Raw genomic sequence first — 14,959 nt, forward strand, 5'->3', positions numbered from 1 at the left:
TCTCATACATATTGATAACAATCCATGAATTCTATAAAATATCAAAATTTTCCATAATTTCAACACTTTTCAATTTAATCCCTAAAACATGTTTTCCCCCTATCTTGAACTAAATTAATAATTTCGTTCAATTTTGTAATTTAAATAATAAAATTAATCCATTTCATGCAATTTGATCATTTCTGACATTTTTACAAAATTACTCATAAAGTTTTACTTTTATTCAATTTAGTCCCAGAGCCTAAAATATGCAAATTAGCCATGCTAAATGAATATTCATATATGTTTTCCTCCTCCTCCACTCCATTCCACATCCTTAATGTATATAACACACTTGTAAGTAACATTACTATATTTTTATTATTATTTACTTTTATGAATATTCAAGCTGTCCATCTCTGTCATAGTTACTAAATTATTCATATCTGGAGCTATAGAACTCCAAATTAAGATCTTCTAATTTCCCTGAAACTAGACTCATATATCTTTTTTACCATAAAATTTTCAGAATTTTTGGTTTAGCCAATAAGTACATTTTGTTCTTTAAAGTTACCCATGTTCTGCTGTCTGACAGTTCTGACCCTTCTTCACTAAAAAATAATTATCTCATAATAAAGAATTCAAATGATGTTTCTGTTTGTTTTTATTGAAAATAGACTCATTTATGATTCTAAACATATAAATTTAAGCTCATAATTAATTTTTTCCAATTTTTGATGATTTTCCAAAGTCAGAACAGGGGAACCTGAAATCATTCTAACCTTGTCTCACAAAATTTATTATATCTCATGATTTACAATTCCATTGCTTACATAATTTCTTCTATAAGAAACTAGACTTAATAATATTTAATTTCATATTTTATTCATCCTATAATTATATTTCTACAATTTTTGATGATTTTTCAAAGTTAGACTACTACTGTTGTCCAAAACTGTTTTAGTACAAGATATTAATTACCATGTTATAACACCCTTATTTTCTTTTTCTACACCATTTCTCATCACTTTCTCTTATTTTCTCTTCACTAACATATCAAGAACATAGGACCTTATGTAAGAAAACTCTACTACAACATTATTTCCATGCTTTGTCAATAATAACAAACTTAAAAACATATTGAAATCTTGATATACTTACCTTGTTCTATTGATACTAATCTTTAACTTGATTTTCTCTTTCCTCCAGCTTCTATTTCTTGAATCCAACTTGATATTCTAACTCCCCATAGTCTCCTTAACATTTTTCTCTCTTGGTAGCTATGGAAATTCTTTTGATTTTTAGGTGAAAATGGTGAATTTTGGTAAAATGACCAAATTGTAAAAAAAATAAAATTTTCTTTCTTTATCTCTTTCTCTCACGTTAGTGCATGGGAAATATGGATGAGAATTTCTCATCTTTCTTTCTTTATATACTAATAAAATAATAATAAAATATATTATTAAAATATTAATAAAAAATATTTATCTAATTAAATAATTATAAAATATCAAAATATCTCTAGCATCATTATTACTTTCTAGATTTCTCTCTCTTCCAATTGACCATTTTTCTCTTCATTATCTTTTAAAATTCCATCCTTGAGTCATCATTTAATTTGGTAAAATTATAGTTTAGTCCCTCATAGTTATTCATCTATTCAATTTGGTCCTAATTCATCCATTTTTCTTAGTTTCTAGATCACTCCACCCTTAAAATATTTACACTATTGGTCCTTTAACTTTTTCATATTTACACTTTAACCCCTCAAATTTTGAGTATTTACTCTTGTGCAACAAAACTTTTCTCACTTTTACAATTTAGTCCTTTCTTGAATTAATATATCATAATATACTTCCCAATATTGACATAACTCAAAATTTCCCTTTTTGTCACTTTATTTCCTTATTTTACTATATCACGGATAATATTTTACTGTAAAAATTTTTGGGATATTACACGGACGCTTGGCGAAAATATCTCACACTATCCATCGGACCATTTCGGTATATATAGAAAACTCATTTTGGTTATAATGACATGTATAGGGAAATTTGGCCAATGTTGGCTTAAAAGTATTTTGTTATAAATGGCCATTGGAATGACTTGAGTTGGACATATTTTTCATATGTATATATATGAGTGGCCTCATTGTGTTTGTTATGTTTGGTGTGGTTGAGAGATGGATAATTTATTGGCATGTTGATGTATGAGATGAGATGGTGTATTTGGTATAAGTAAGCAAATAAGTGTTTTTATTAATATGGTAAAATTGAATGCTAAGATATATGTGGTATATGACATGTTTAAGACTTGGTTTTGGATTGATTTGAACGTCTTAGTATTGGTTTATGAATATGACAAAGTCTTAATATAGGTGGAAGACAAATTTGGGTGAGAAATGTGGCTTGAAAATTACCTATTTTCATCTACAGAGGTAGAGACACGAGCGTGTGTCTCAGCCGTGTGTTACGGGCTTGTGGTTTGGCCGTGTGTCCCCTGTATCTTTAAAATTACAAAACAAAATGCTCAAAATATCCACATGGTCTAGCACACAAGCATGTGGCTTGGCCATGTCACCCATGCACCTATTTAATGCAAGTCAATATGCTCAAACGGCCTAACATACGGGCGTGTGGTTTGGCTGTGTGACCTAAGTCAGAGAGAACCTTAATTTGGACACGGGCTAGGACACAGTTGTGTGTCCCTATTTCGAATGCCGCATGGTCTGAGACACGAGCGTGTCTCTTGACCGTGTGAGACACACGGCTTAGCCACACGGGCGTGGGTCCCCTACACCTTAGAAAAAATTTGATGTTTTCTGAAAAATTTTCTGAGTACCGGTTTAGTCCCGACTTGTTTCTAATGTATATTTTGGGCTTCAAGGGATCATATAAGGGACAATATGATTGATTATGATTAGTTTTTGATATGAATGTTAAATTATATTAAATGTCTGTATTTGATCTGTAAATTTTGGTAATGCTCTGTAACCATGTTCCGGCAACGGATATAGGTTAGAGGTATTACAAGACTGCTCTTCATTATCGAACCCTTCATCACTATCTTCTATCGTGACCAACACCTCTAGATAAATCTCTAGACGAGGACACAAGATTGAGATGTTAAACGAATATTCACCGTAGTTTAGATTTTTGAGAGTTTCATGTGATCCTCCGCAACCCGACTGATCTTCCCATCAAACATTAAAATCAAAATCAATTCTAGAATGTTAACTTATTGGAACTACAACTTGAATAGGTTCCGATTCAGCTATCTCCACGAAAAACTCAACTGGGCTGGAATTATCCATCTCAAGGGGCAATAAATTGCTATCATTGTTCCTAGATCATCATCATATTCAAGCTCCATTTCCGAGAATTTGAGTGGATATGTTAAAATCAAAAATTTGTAAAACAGTCTTAACATTTGCTTCTCGCAACGGGTAGCTATCTTTGTACTGATCTTTTGTTTCAAATCAGCCAGCAAAACACGTTTGTTGAATCTCATTCTGATTTTTTGCCGACTTTGAAAAACACAACCTTCTTCAGCTGTATTTATCATTTCTCCATCGAAATGAACATAAACAAATAGAATATGGGAACTCATCTTCAACAATTTCTGCTTCCTCCTCAACAAACAAAACACTAATATTTTTAATATCAGTTTTCAATTGATAAAGCAAACAAAAAGCTCAAATGGAAGACAAAACATCTTTATATATTAAAGGGGTGCCGGCCATCAGTGTCCCAACACCCCAATTTTTTTTTTGAAATCTAGTACAAGGGTACCGGCTATTAATGTTCCAGCATCCCAATTTTTTTTTTTGAAAAAATTTGGTACTGAGGTATTGACCATCATTGTCCCAACACCTAATTTTTTTATGGTACAGGGGTGCCGACCATCAGTGTCCCAGTACCCATTTTTTTTTAAATTTTAGTACAAGGGTATCAACTATTAGTGTTCCAGCATAAAAAAAATATTTTTTTAATTTTAAAAAGGGTGTTGAACTTTGATGTGTCAGCACGCCCCAAAAAAATTTTTTTTAACCTGATAATGGGGTGCTGACCATCATTGTGCTCGTACCCCCAAATTTTTTTCAAATATATGTATAAACGTATACCAGTATGATACAGGGTAGAAAAATACAAGGGTGTCATCCATCTAGTCCCCAGCATCCAATTTCTTTTTTAATCGCTGACACAATCATCAGGCAATGATTGGGTCAAAAAATTAAATGATGCCGGCTATTCAGTCCCCCAAACACAATTTTACTGTTCATTTCAAGTCATTTAGGTGATTATTTTTGAGCCAGGGTCATTTACGTAATTATTTATTTTTTGGGTCATTTGTGTAAAATAGCCTTAATACATGTGTTGGATTTGGTGGGTTCCAGACTAAACTATTTGAATTCTTTTTTAGTCATCATTTCATTAAGTTCGAAGTGACTGGATGACATGGTTGTTTATTTCGCATATAAACTATATGAATGTTCACTCAAGTATGAGTTTTTCTATTTTAGCCACCTAACTATAATTTTTTTTTCTATTTAGTTACTAAAGTTTTTGAGCTTATATTTTTTAGTCACTGTGTTGTTAAATTGATAATGGAATAATGGAATTTTGATGCGACCTTTTTTTACTAGCCTAATAACAAATCTTTCTCTTCAATTTTATATGTTCCATCAATTTAGTACTAATTCTAAAAAATTAATAAATTGAACCCTAAACGTTTCTACTAATATTTAACATCGAAAAGTTTTTTATAATTTTTTATTAGACATTGGTAAGATTTGAGTTTTTTTTTTCTCACCAGATAGCCATTGTTTAACATTGCAAAACTATATTATAATAATAATAATAAAACCTTCCTAACGACTTATGATCGTTCTAGCACAAAAAACTAAAAACCATCTAAGTTAAAGAAACTTTATTGATAACTTATGATCTTTCTGGCACAAGGAACTAGAAACGTAGTTTTTCCGTGTTGAATTACATCGGCTAAGAGCATAAAAGAAGAGGCAAAGAGAAAAAAAAAGAGCTAATAGTTAGGATTAAATTGATAAATTTTGTAAATATCAAGGGCTAAGTTTATTGTTTTTTAGAATTAAAACTAAATAGATAGAATGTATAGATATTGAAGTACTAATTTTATTACTAGACTAATAAAAAATGCCACGGTCAAATTTTCATTATCAACTTAATCACAAGGTGACTAAAAATTTAATATTAAACATTTAATAATTAAATAAAAAAATTATAGTTAAGTGACCAAAATAAAAAATACTAATGACCATTCATTTAATTTATCAAAAAAATAAATGACTGCGTCATTCATTCATTTCAAACTTTAAGGACACAGTGACTAAAAAACAATCCAAGTGAAAAAACTAAAAATCGTCATAATTAGGTGAACACAATGAAAATTTAATGAGTAATTAGGTTGTTTAAAAAAGAATATATATATATATATATTTCAAGTATTGTACCGCTCCTAAAAAAACGCAAGTATCACTCATTTAGAAAGGAGGTCAAAATTTTGGTAATTTAATTAATTAAAAGTAAAAAGAAAATCTAGAAATTTCCACAAAAACTGTTTATGGTTGGGGTTTTTCTTAAACTTGAAGGTTGGTTTATAATTCGAAAAGATTTAAATAAAAATATTAAATTTAAAAAATAAATTTAATTAAAAAAATAAATCTATTTAAAATATGAATTAATTTTAAGTTTAAACATTCAATGTCTAAACTTAGGTACATCTCTTTAATAAATAAAAAATATATATAATCATTAAATATTAAATTAAAAATAATATAAATAAACTTGAAATAAATTTAATTCAACTATTTACCAATATAAATAAAATCTTAAAATTATAATTTAGATACAAATATAACTCGACCCACCAACATCTCTATTCATAGCTACCGCACTTTAAAATATTAAAAGCGAAACAAAAAAACCCCAAGAAAATAGTTAGAACTTGTAACTACCCATTTTTTCTGTTCACCAAGTTCTAGATAATCGGAGAATATGGCTTGGATAACACGATTCCTAACGGCGGTAGCTTTCTTGGCTGTCGGCGTAATATTCTCGCCGGAGACTTTCGGATCAAAATCGGATGGTACAAAATCTCCAAATCTCTCCTCATTCATTAAGCTGGCTCATCTCCTGAGCTTCTCAACCGCCTGGGGCGCTGCCCTTTGGGTCACTTTCATCGGCGGTATCATCATGTTCAAGTACGCTTTTCTATTATTGCCTTAATCGCAATATTGAAAACATTTTCATCAAGTAATAGCCCTTCTTTTATCTTTTTTATTACCTAGGAATCTGCCTAGGCATCAATTTGGTAATCTACAAAGCAAGATGTTCCCGGCTTATTTCTCGATGGTGGGGGTTTGTTGTGCCATATCGGTGGCGGCATTTGGTTATTTGCATCCATGGAAGTCAGCGACGATGCCGGAGAAGTACCAGCTTGGGTTTTTAGTCTCTGCATTTGTCTTCAATCTATCCAATTTGTTCGTTTTTACTCCGATGACCATTGAGGTAATTAATGTATTTTATCTAGTTCCTGTTGATCAAAGAAATCTGAATTCTGATATGTTATGTTAATTAATATAAATGTGTGGAATTCAATTTCATTTCTAGGGTTCAGCTGGTTGGCAAATGAAAAAGAATTTTTTTTTTCGGCAATTTCAAGTCTAAAATGTTTAAGGCTTATAAATTTGTGAGAATGGTAGTATGAGTGGATGCTTGTGTTAAAATGATACACAAGGGTTGACAGCGTTAAGCATTTTCTGGTTTGTGTTTTACATTTTCTTAGGAACCTTTGAAATAAGTCAATTATTTGCTGCAGTTTTGGATATAGCCTTTGTTATTTTAGCTTGGCTTTCTTGTTGATTTGCTGAATTGAAGTTGGATAAATGCAATGCCTTTGTGATATGATTATGTATGATATTGCAGATGATGAAGCAAAGGCACAAAGTTGAGAGAGAAGCAAACATTGGTGATGAAATTGGCTGGTCGAAGAATCAGGAAGCTGCAAAAACTAATCCAAAGCTTGCAGCCATGAACAAGAAATTTGGAATGATTCATGGGTTATCTTCACTTGCTAATATTATGTCCTTTGGCAGCCTGGCCATGCATTCGTGGTTCTTAGCTGGTAAGCTCAATCTGTAGTTTGCAGTTAATTTAGACATAGAAAGTCCAAGTTCTAAATTTGCCTTCCGGCTATGTAGATTGAAGTGATCACCTGTATTTTATGTTTCCCCTTGGATGAACTGTTCCAACTATTCCTGCCATAATTATGTAGAACTCAACCATATGGTAATAAACAGAATCTAGTCTTATTAGTGCACTTAACAAAGATCGCATTGTTTGAAGTTAAAAACTTTTTTTTCAATTATATTGCGTTTAATTCCGTGTTTGCAGTTTGCATGTAGTAGTATTGATTGCGTTGTATTTAAGGTGTTTCTTTGGTTTTGTTTATCTTCGGTGGTATCTGTTATCTACCTAATAAGTAGCACAGCTACTTCATTGAACAAGAACTGGTAGGCTTCTTCAGAACAATGGAAATAAGCTTTGATCACTCTGATTTAATTTTATTGGATTCCCCTGCGTCCTTCTGCAGATTGTGTTCTTTGTTGGCAAAATAAACTTGGTGTGGTTCTGTTTATTTTAATCATGCAATGATGGTGGTAAAAATGGGACCAAAACAGCTTGTTCAACTACTATAATCTAACCAGATTTTTCAAGAACAGTTGCTTCTAGAATGTTGGGGTTTGGCAAACTACCTAAAAGAAATATTATTAATATTGGTAACATGTATGTATTAAAGTGATTTGAGAAGCAAGAATTTTTAAACTCCATTCGTGGCTGAATCATTGAATTTATTGTTGTAATTAAAAGCATATTTGTTTTTTTAGGAGTTAGATAAGATGAGAAAGATTTGAGTAGCGTAAAATGGAAAGAGAGGAGACTGTTGATTCGGTTTCTAAAACAATGGCAACCGACAAAAGCCCAATTAGATTATGACCATGGGATCCCTAAACTCATTGTCTGAGGGCCTTGTGTTAAACAACATTAGAACAAAAGAGCTTTCATGACTCTATTTAGGGACTGCAAGATCCCGGGCATTGGCATGGGTTGGCCCAAAATCTGTTACAACGCTTGCTACAGCTAAATCCATTACGAAGAAGAAAAGTACAAAGAAATGCAAGTCGCCGCTGCCTCAAAATTTGAGCTGAAAAGTTCCAAGCAAATCCTATGTCTGCTACCGCAGATTGAGTAGTATAGTACATCAGGCAATAATAATGTGAGACCAAATTTTTAGGCCAGTTTTGCCCACCATTTGGGCTGTCCAGTTATAGCTACGACCCTCCTAACCCCACAGACTCAGCCTATTCCGCAAGGCAAGGCAAGGTAACAAGGTCGGTCCCCTCCCCTGTGATATTTGAAGCTATAATTTTAATAACAATTTAATTAAATTGGATTAGTTCCTTAGTTCCAAGGAAATAGAAATTACTTGGAACTTTGGTTTTTAAACCTTAGTACTTGATATGGTTTGGTCCTTAAAGCCCCCCTTGCTGATTTTCAGTCACATTCATAAATTTGGCAGCTCTTACAAGAATGGTCCACCACGTCCCACTTTCGTCCCTCCTACAAGAGGATAGACGGAAAAGAAGACAGAAATACGAATGAATTGAACTGGTTAAGCAAATCAAGTAGCAGATAACGATGGACTTGAAGTCCACACGTAAACGCTGTTGCAACGCGCCGTGCGAGGGAGATTTAGGCCTTCATTCATTTATAACAACAGGCTGACTTTTTGCCGTGTTGGATGGATAGGCTTTAAATTAAGGAGAACAGTCATATTGGACCGGAGGGCCTGTGGGGACTCTTATTTTGTTTGTAGATGAACCGTTTTTTTCCATGCAGCGCCGAGCAGACGAAAACTTTTATTCGTGGCCTGCTTGTCGACTATTTAGAATCCCTACATGTGACTCACCCATGTGCTTAATGTGGCTTATTTACGAAATGTAAAGAATCTCGGTTGGAATGACTGATTCTATCTTAGCCACACCCAAAAACAGCTCACCTCCTAATTATCCGAAACAACAGAAACATCTCCTCCCACGTTTATAAGAATATTCATGTCCCTCCTAAGTTAATTGCACCAGACACCCTTGAATTATGACTTTCATTTTAAATTAATCCTCAAGCTTCAAAATATTTTAATTAAACCTCCAAACTATTGATGTTATATCAATCAAGTTCTATTATTAAAATTATTAATTTGATCACTAAATGACATAATTTAAAATGAAAATGTTAAATTAAGATAAAACGTTTGTTATGTAACTCTTAAAATTAAAAATAAAAAATAAAGTAAAATTGAAAAAAAAAGAGAGTGAACGCTAGTTTTTATAGAAGTTTCAAAAATCTCAAATCAAGATTTTTGCGAAGTTCATTTATTTGAAATAAAATTTCATTTTAAACTATGTCACAAAAAATCTCACATCTCAATGGCCTCTTATTGATATAAGATCAATAGTTTAAATATGTATTTGAATGTTTTAAAGTTTAAGAATTAATTTAGTATAAGAATCATAATTTGGGAATGATGGCCGCAATTAACTCTTTCCCTCCAACCTTGTCTGAAGGTTCACCCTTCATATGAAACCAAGCAAATTGCGTGCATCATATTGTAACATATTTTGTGCACGATTTACTCATTGAAATTGTGACTCAGATATTTAGCGATGGTTAAGTAAATCTGATCCACCAAGTTCAACGTCATTGTCCATGATATGATAAGCGTGATGTTTTGCTGATACCTCCATGCAAAGAGGGCACAATAGACATCACCATCATTGTGCACTTCTGAACCAGTGATCCCAGGAGACAACGTGATATGAAATCCAGTAGTGCATTCGTAATTCAAAGTGTAATCCTTTTCTTTTTTGGGGTCTTTTCATTTCCTATAATTCATAAACAAATGCTATCTCAATAAATCTATTTGAGATTTCCATCTGATTAAAAGAAAGAAAAAGAATAAATGTCTTGAGTTTCCTTATCTAACTCAATGAATAAAGAATCGGCTCGCCACCTCTAGGAACAAACATTAAATCCAAATAAGATGATCAGCGGAGACTGATCAAGCTAAATGCACCTAAGAGTAACAGCTTAGCAGGCAACAAAAGAACCACAAACAAATGCATGTGCTGTGATGCAACCAGCCTACTGAATCTTTTCAAGGATTCTCTCCCTGTTTGTAAAACGCCAGCAAAGTTGAATTGGTCTTGCCCCGCATTCATTGTTGCTACTGACCTCCCAAGAATGATACCGCCCGCATTTATGTCGTGAGGTAATACCAGGGGCCACCAGATCTTGCGTCGCTGCTCTCTCTTGGTCTTCCTGATGCGTTTTAGCTCCTGCCGTATCACGCCTCTAACACATTTTAAGTAAGAATTCATGTCATGGTCTCTTTGGATTGTTCCTTCAGAACCATATGCAGAACGGTCGCTTAAGATCTCAAGTGGATGTGGTGAGTTAAAGAAAACTCTCTGTGCAGCCAAGAGCAGCTTCTCTTCACTATCATTATCTGACACCTGACAAGTTAGGCAATATAGACCAGTTCCTGAAGGAAGGAGATGATGGTGTGGAGAGAATTTCTCTTCTGGTTGTAAAATCAAAACTTGCCCCATTGGTGCATACAGTAGTTTCTGTAGTAAGAAAAGAAGAGTTGGTTCCATATTCTAATGTAGTTGCATATAGATCTTGAATATTTTAGAAACATTACCTGATTTTTAAGACAAGGAAGGTGGCGAAAGTTTCCATTAATAGCCTTTAAAAGCTCAGCAACATGATCAGGATAATTGCAAGAGAAGGCACGGGGAACAATGTCCCTGTGCATTATGATTGCTTGAATATGACTTCGTGGCAACCCAAGTTTGCGAAGAAGACTGTCACCACCACACATGATGCTTGGGGAACCAAATGTTACAACAGGAAGCAAGGATGAAGCTGGCACTTCACCTCTTATCAGCAACATGAGATTTATTAATAGTGACAAGCTGCCCCCAAGAGAGTGTCCAGTGAAACGGAAAGTTGCACGCTTCCCATGCAATTTTAAGTGGGAACGCACATCAGGCAGCATTTGTTCATACATGCCTTTAGCAGCCTCATATATACCTCGATGCACAAGAACATCCAATCCCTAAACCAAGAAGATTGTATTGCAAGTATCAATAACAGGAAACAAATACATTTTAACCATTCCTCTATGGTTTCTTAACTGTATAGTGCATACCCAAAACAGAGGTTGAGGATTCCGTATTCTCTTATCTAAATAGGTTTACTAAGAAATTGAAATATGATGCAATTTGCACAAGCATGTTACACATTTAAGAATCCAAACAAAATTGTCAAGAAATTACCTCAAACTGAACAGGCTCAAAAAGTAGATTTGCCTGCCAAGATGCCAGCGTCTCAGATCCCTGCAGATACACACACCATAATTTGAGTAAAACCAAATGCTAAAGAGAAAAGCGATAAATATAAGTCAGGTCTTGTAATAATAGTGTCAAAGGCAATGGAATAAGAAGTGGTTAAAAAATAGTTATGCTACCTACCTGAATTACAAAGAATCTTGTAGCACTCTGATCATCATCGCATATAAACCACTCGCAAGGTGATGAATGTGTTGAGTTCAAATCATCAGCAACAGCCTGTTTGACTTCTTCTTTAGCAGCAACCACGGCAGTCACAGAGTCTGTGGTTGCCATTAAAGAAGCCACATCAGAATTTATCATATCAGAACCGCTGTCACTTCCACTGCTATCTTTGGATGGACCCTTACTATTTTCAGGACTTGATGATATGAATGGAAGTATGGTCCTTGTATGGGAATGCAAATAAGAAGCAGCAGAAGCAGCTATCTGATATGCAGCTGAGGCACTGATCCGGGAGCCAAGGTTTTTCTGCTCTTGGCCTTCTTCATCATCCTTTTCATCCCTTTGTGGCTTTAGATTTTCAGATGACAACCCAATTTTCTCAGCTTTCGTTCCCAGCTCTCTCTTCTCCTTTGATGAAGTAACCATTCGTAAACCACGATATTTTAGCAGATTTTGTGGCTGGTTTTTTTCCCAATAGGTAAATGGAAGGAAAAAAAAACATGTTATTTCTTCATTGACATAATAAGAATGTGTGTGTTTGCGAAGCAGGATAAAATCTACAGAGAAATAACTGTTTCATAAACAAAAAATATCAAGCCAACGCCTACAATAGCTAGAAAGAAATTATCTTCGAAGTAGAAATAAATTTTCAACAGTTCCTAGATCCACACAAAATACAAAAGCTTCACAAACCCAAGATGCAATTATTGAAGCAAAACCACCCCAAGCCTACTAACATGCTACTAAAGGAATCATCACAATTAAATAAAAATCTCTTCAAGCACGGCTGCAACTTGCAAACCTTTGGTTTCTACCATCTTTCATGTAACTACAGCAAGAAACCAATTGGCTAACAATGTATGCAGTAAGACTTCATTCAGCTAGATCCAGAGTTTCAAAAAATATATATATATCACAGCACTCAAGTTTAGCCTTAATAGAAAAATCAATAGAACTTCTCAGAAAGACAAAATTTACAAACTGGATTACTTAATCTCAGGTCTTAGAAACCCAGAACCGATAAAATATGAATGAATAGTAACAAAAAAACAACTGTGGATGTTACCTTGATATTTGGAATGTCATAAGCCAAGTTTCCGAGATACGACAGTTGAGCGTATAACTTAGCCTCAGCTAAAGACACCCTTCGTAGCATTTTGGAGAAGGAATCTTTATCGATTTCAATCTCATTTTTTTCATTTTCATCATCATCAGCAGCATCAACTCTACAGAATTCACAGATTTCTTCATCCTCATTGACGACACCGTTTCCATTGTTTTCTTCTTCTTCTTCGGTGTCCCTTATTTCGTCGGCGCTGATGTTTTCTTCTTCCCCTTCTCTCCACAACGACTTGACGTGCAAAATCTTCAAAACCCAATTCTCATTCCACCCTTCCGCCGTTGCCCCACCACTCACGTTCTCCTCGTGTACTATCCTCGCCTCCCCGCTATTATTCTCCACCAAAACAGCGTCGTCGACGGCCATCCCGTTGTACCTCTTGTTATTTCCACCTTCACCTCCACCACCGGGCCACAAAGATCTCAAGGGGTGCCGAAACGAGAACCTGGAAAAAGCCGTCCTCTGAGGAGGAACCCCCGCCGCAGACGACGATGAGGATGCCGATTTGTGATCCACAGATGAACGACCCACCGCACTCACTTGGGTGGTCTGAGTCCTACATTCCAGAGGCCCTGACACGGAGATCGCCGGCGCCATCCCATGAATACCCGGTTTCAAACAAAGCCCATCCATTCACGAACACGATTGCGTTCTGGGTACTCTTCAAAACGTAAAAATATAACAGTATACTAAACAAAACAATACGAAGAAAATATTACAGAGGAATAGGAGGCAGGAATCTCGGGAAGCAAGCCTTTTAAACGTAACCAAACAATCTTTGAATTGCTACAGTCGTTTTCGACTTTCTTTCTTTGTTTCTTCTACCCTGATTTATTGATTATAAAAATCCTTCATCAAAATTCTTTCTTTACCCAAAAAGAAATATTATTAGTATAAAGAGAGATATTATAATAACAATAAAAGGTTAGGCAAATTTTAGTTGTTTCCGTATCCAACTCTAAACGGCAATAGGTTGAGCCATTTTCTGTTTTATTTTTATTTTTATTTTTCACTTTAGCCCCTGAATTATACTTATTTTCTTATTTTGTACCTAACTTTTTTCATTTTGATATCTATACTATAATTTCGTTACACTTTTTGACCCTTGCGGTTACCGGTATTAAAGAAAAATAGCAACTAATAAGAACATATCATATGTCCCTATTGACTGTTGATGTGGACGATGACGTGATTATTGAGAAATTATAAAAAATTATTTTAAATTATATAAAAATGTAAAAAATATTTAAATTATTTAAAAAATTAAATGTTGTAAATAGTTATTAAATATTATTAAAATATTTTGAAATTATTAAAAATCATAAAAGATTATTTAAAATTTGTAAAAATTATTAAATGTTGTGAAATATATTAATAAAATTGCAAATAATTATAAAAATATAAAAATTATTTAAAAATCGTGAACCAGTAGAATTTAATCGGAAATTTAGTAATTTTTAAATAATTTTTATAATTTTTTAATCGAGTTATATGTTATTATTATTTTAAGACTGCGAATCTGAAATTAGTAATACCAAAATAAATCAAGAAAATAAAGTAAATGAAACCATACAAAATCTCCTTATATTTTTTTGGAATTTGTGGAGAAAGTTGAAGAAGAAGAAGAAAATAATTTGTTAATTATTTATATTTTTTAATAATTATTTATGATATTTAATAATTTTAAAAAATTATAATTTTATAATAATTTTTTTACAATTTTAAAACATTTTAACAATATTTAATAATTATTTACATATTTATTTTTTACAATTTTTATATATTTTTAAATATTTTACTATTTTTAATTTTTTACAATTTTTTTATTTGGCCAACAATGTCAACGCCCATATCATCATTCACATTAGTGATTAATGGAAACATATGAAATATTTTGATTGATTGTTATTTTCTTAATACTGTTAATGATAAAGGCTAAAAAATGTAACGGAATTATAATTTAAGTATCAAAATAAGATAAAAATTTTATATACCAATATGAAAAAAAAGTATAATTCAAAAGGGTTAAACATTGAATAAAGCGATTTTTTTTTCTAATTGGGAATTTCTGTTTATATTAACTTTTAAGGAATAAGGAGGAGGTGGAAACGACGGCGTGTTGGAGTTTCGTGCCGTGTGACGTAATGGGTTGGCCTGACTGACTCACTGGCTTCCAAAAATGTATG

General features: G+C 33.2%; 2 protein-coding genes across 2 annotated transcripts; one reads left to right on the plus strand and one right to left on the minus strand.

The window, feature by feature from the left end:
* The first annotated feature begins 5,861 nt into the window (after positions 1 to 5,861).
* LOC107924784 (transmembrane protein 205) lies at positions 5,862 to 7,340 on the plus strand. The gene is made up of 3 exons (XM_016855374.2): positions 5,862 to 6,217; positions 6,305 to 6,524; positions 6,942 to 7,340. Exons 1-3 carry the CDS (start codon positions 6,012 to 6,014, stop codon positions 7,155 to 7,157), a joined length of 642 nt encoding a protein of 213 aa, XP_016710863.2. The 5' UTR covers positions 5,862 to 6,011; the 3' UTR covers positions 7,158 to 7,340.
* Positions 7,341 to 9,916: 2,576 nt separating this feature from the next.
* On the minus strand, positions 9,917 to 13,699 carry LOC107924559 (phospholipase A1 PLIP2, chloroplastic). Its single transcript, XM_016855066.2, has 5 exons — positions 12,720 to 13,699; positions 11,612 to 12,112; positions 11,417 to 11,476; positions 10,780 to 11,196; positions 9,917 to 10,702 (listed from the first exon to the last, which is right to left on the minus strand). The coding sequence occupies exons 1-5, from the start codon at positions 13,404 to 13,406 to the stop codon at positions 10,121 to 10,123; spliced, it is 2,247 nt and encodes a 748-aa protein (XP_016710555.2). The 5' UTR covers positions 13,407 to 13,699; the 3' UTR covers positions 9,917 to 10,120.
* Positions 13,700 to 14,959: the final 1,260 nt, after the last annotated feature.

The sequence above is a fragment of the Gossypium hirsutum genome, chromosome A11, assembly GCF_007990345.1.
Source record: "Gossypium hirsutum isolate 1008001.06 chromosome A11, Gossypium_hirsutum_v2.1, whole genome shotgun sequence".
Lineage (NCBI taxonomy): Eukaryota > Viridiplantae > Streptophyta > Magnoliopsida > Malvales > Malvaceae > Gossypium > Gossypium hirsutum.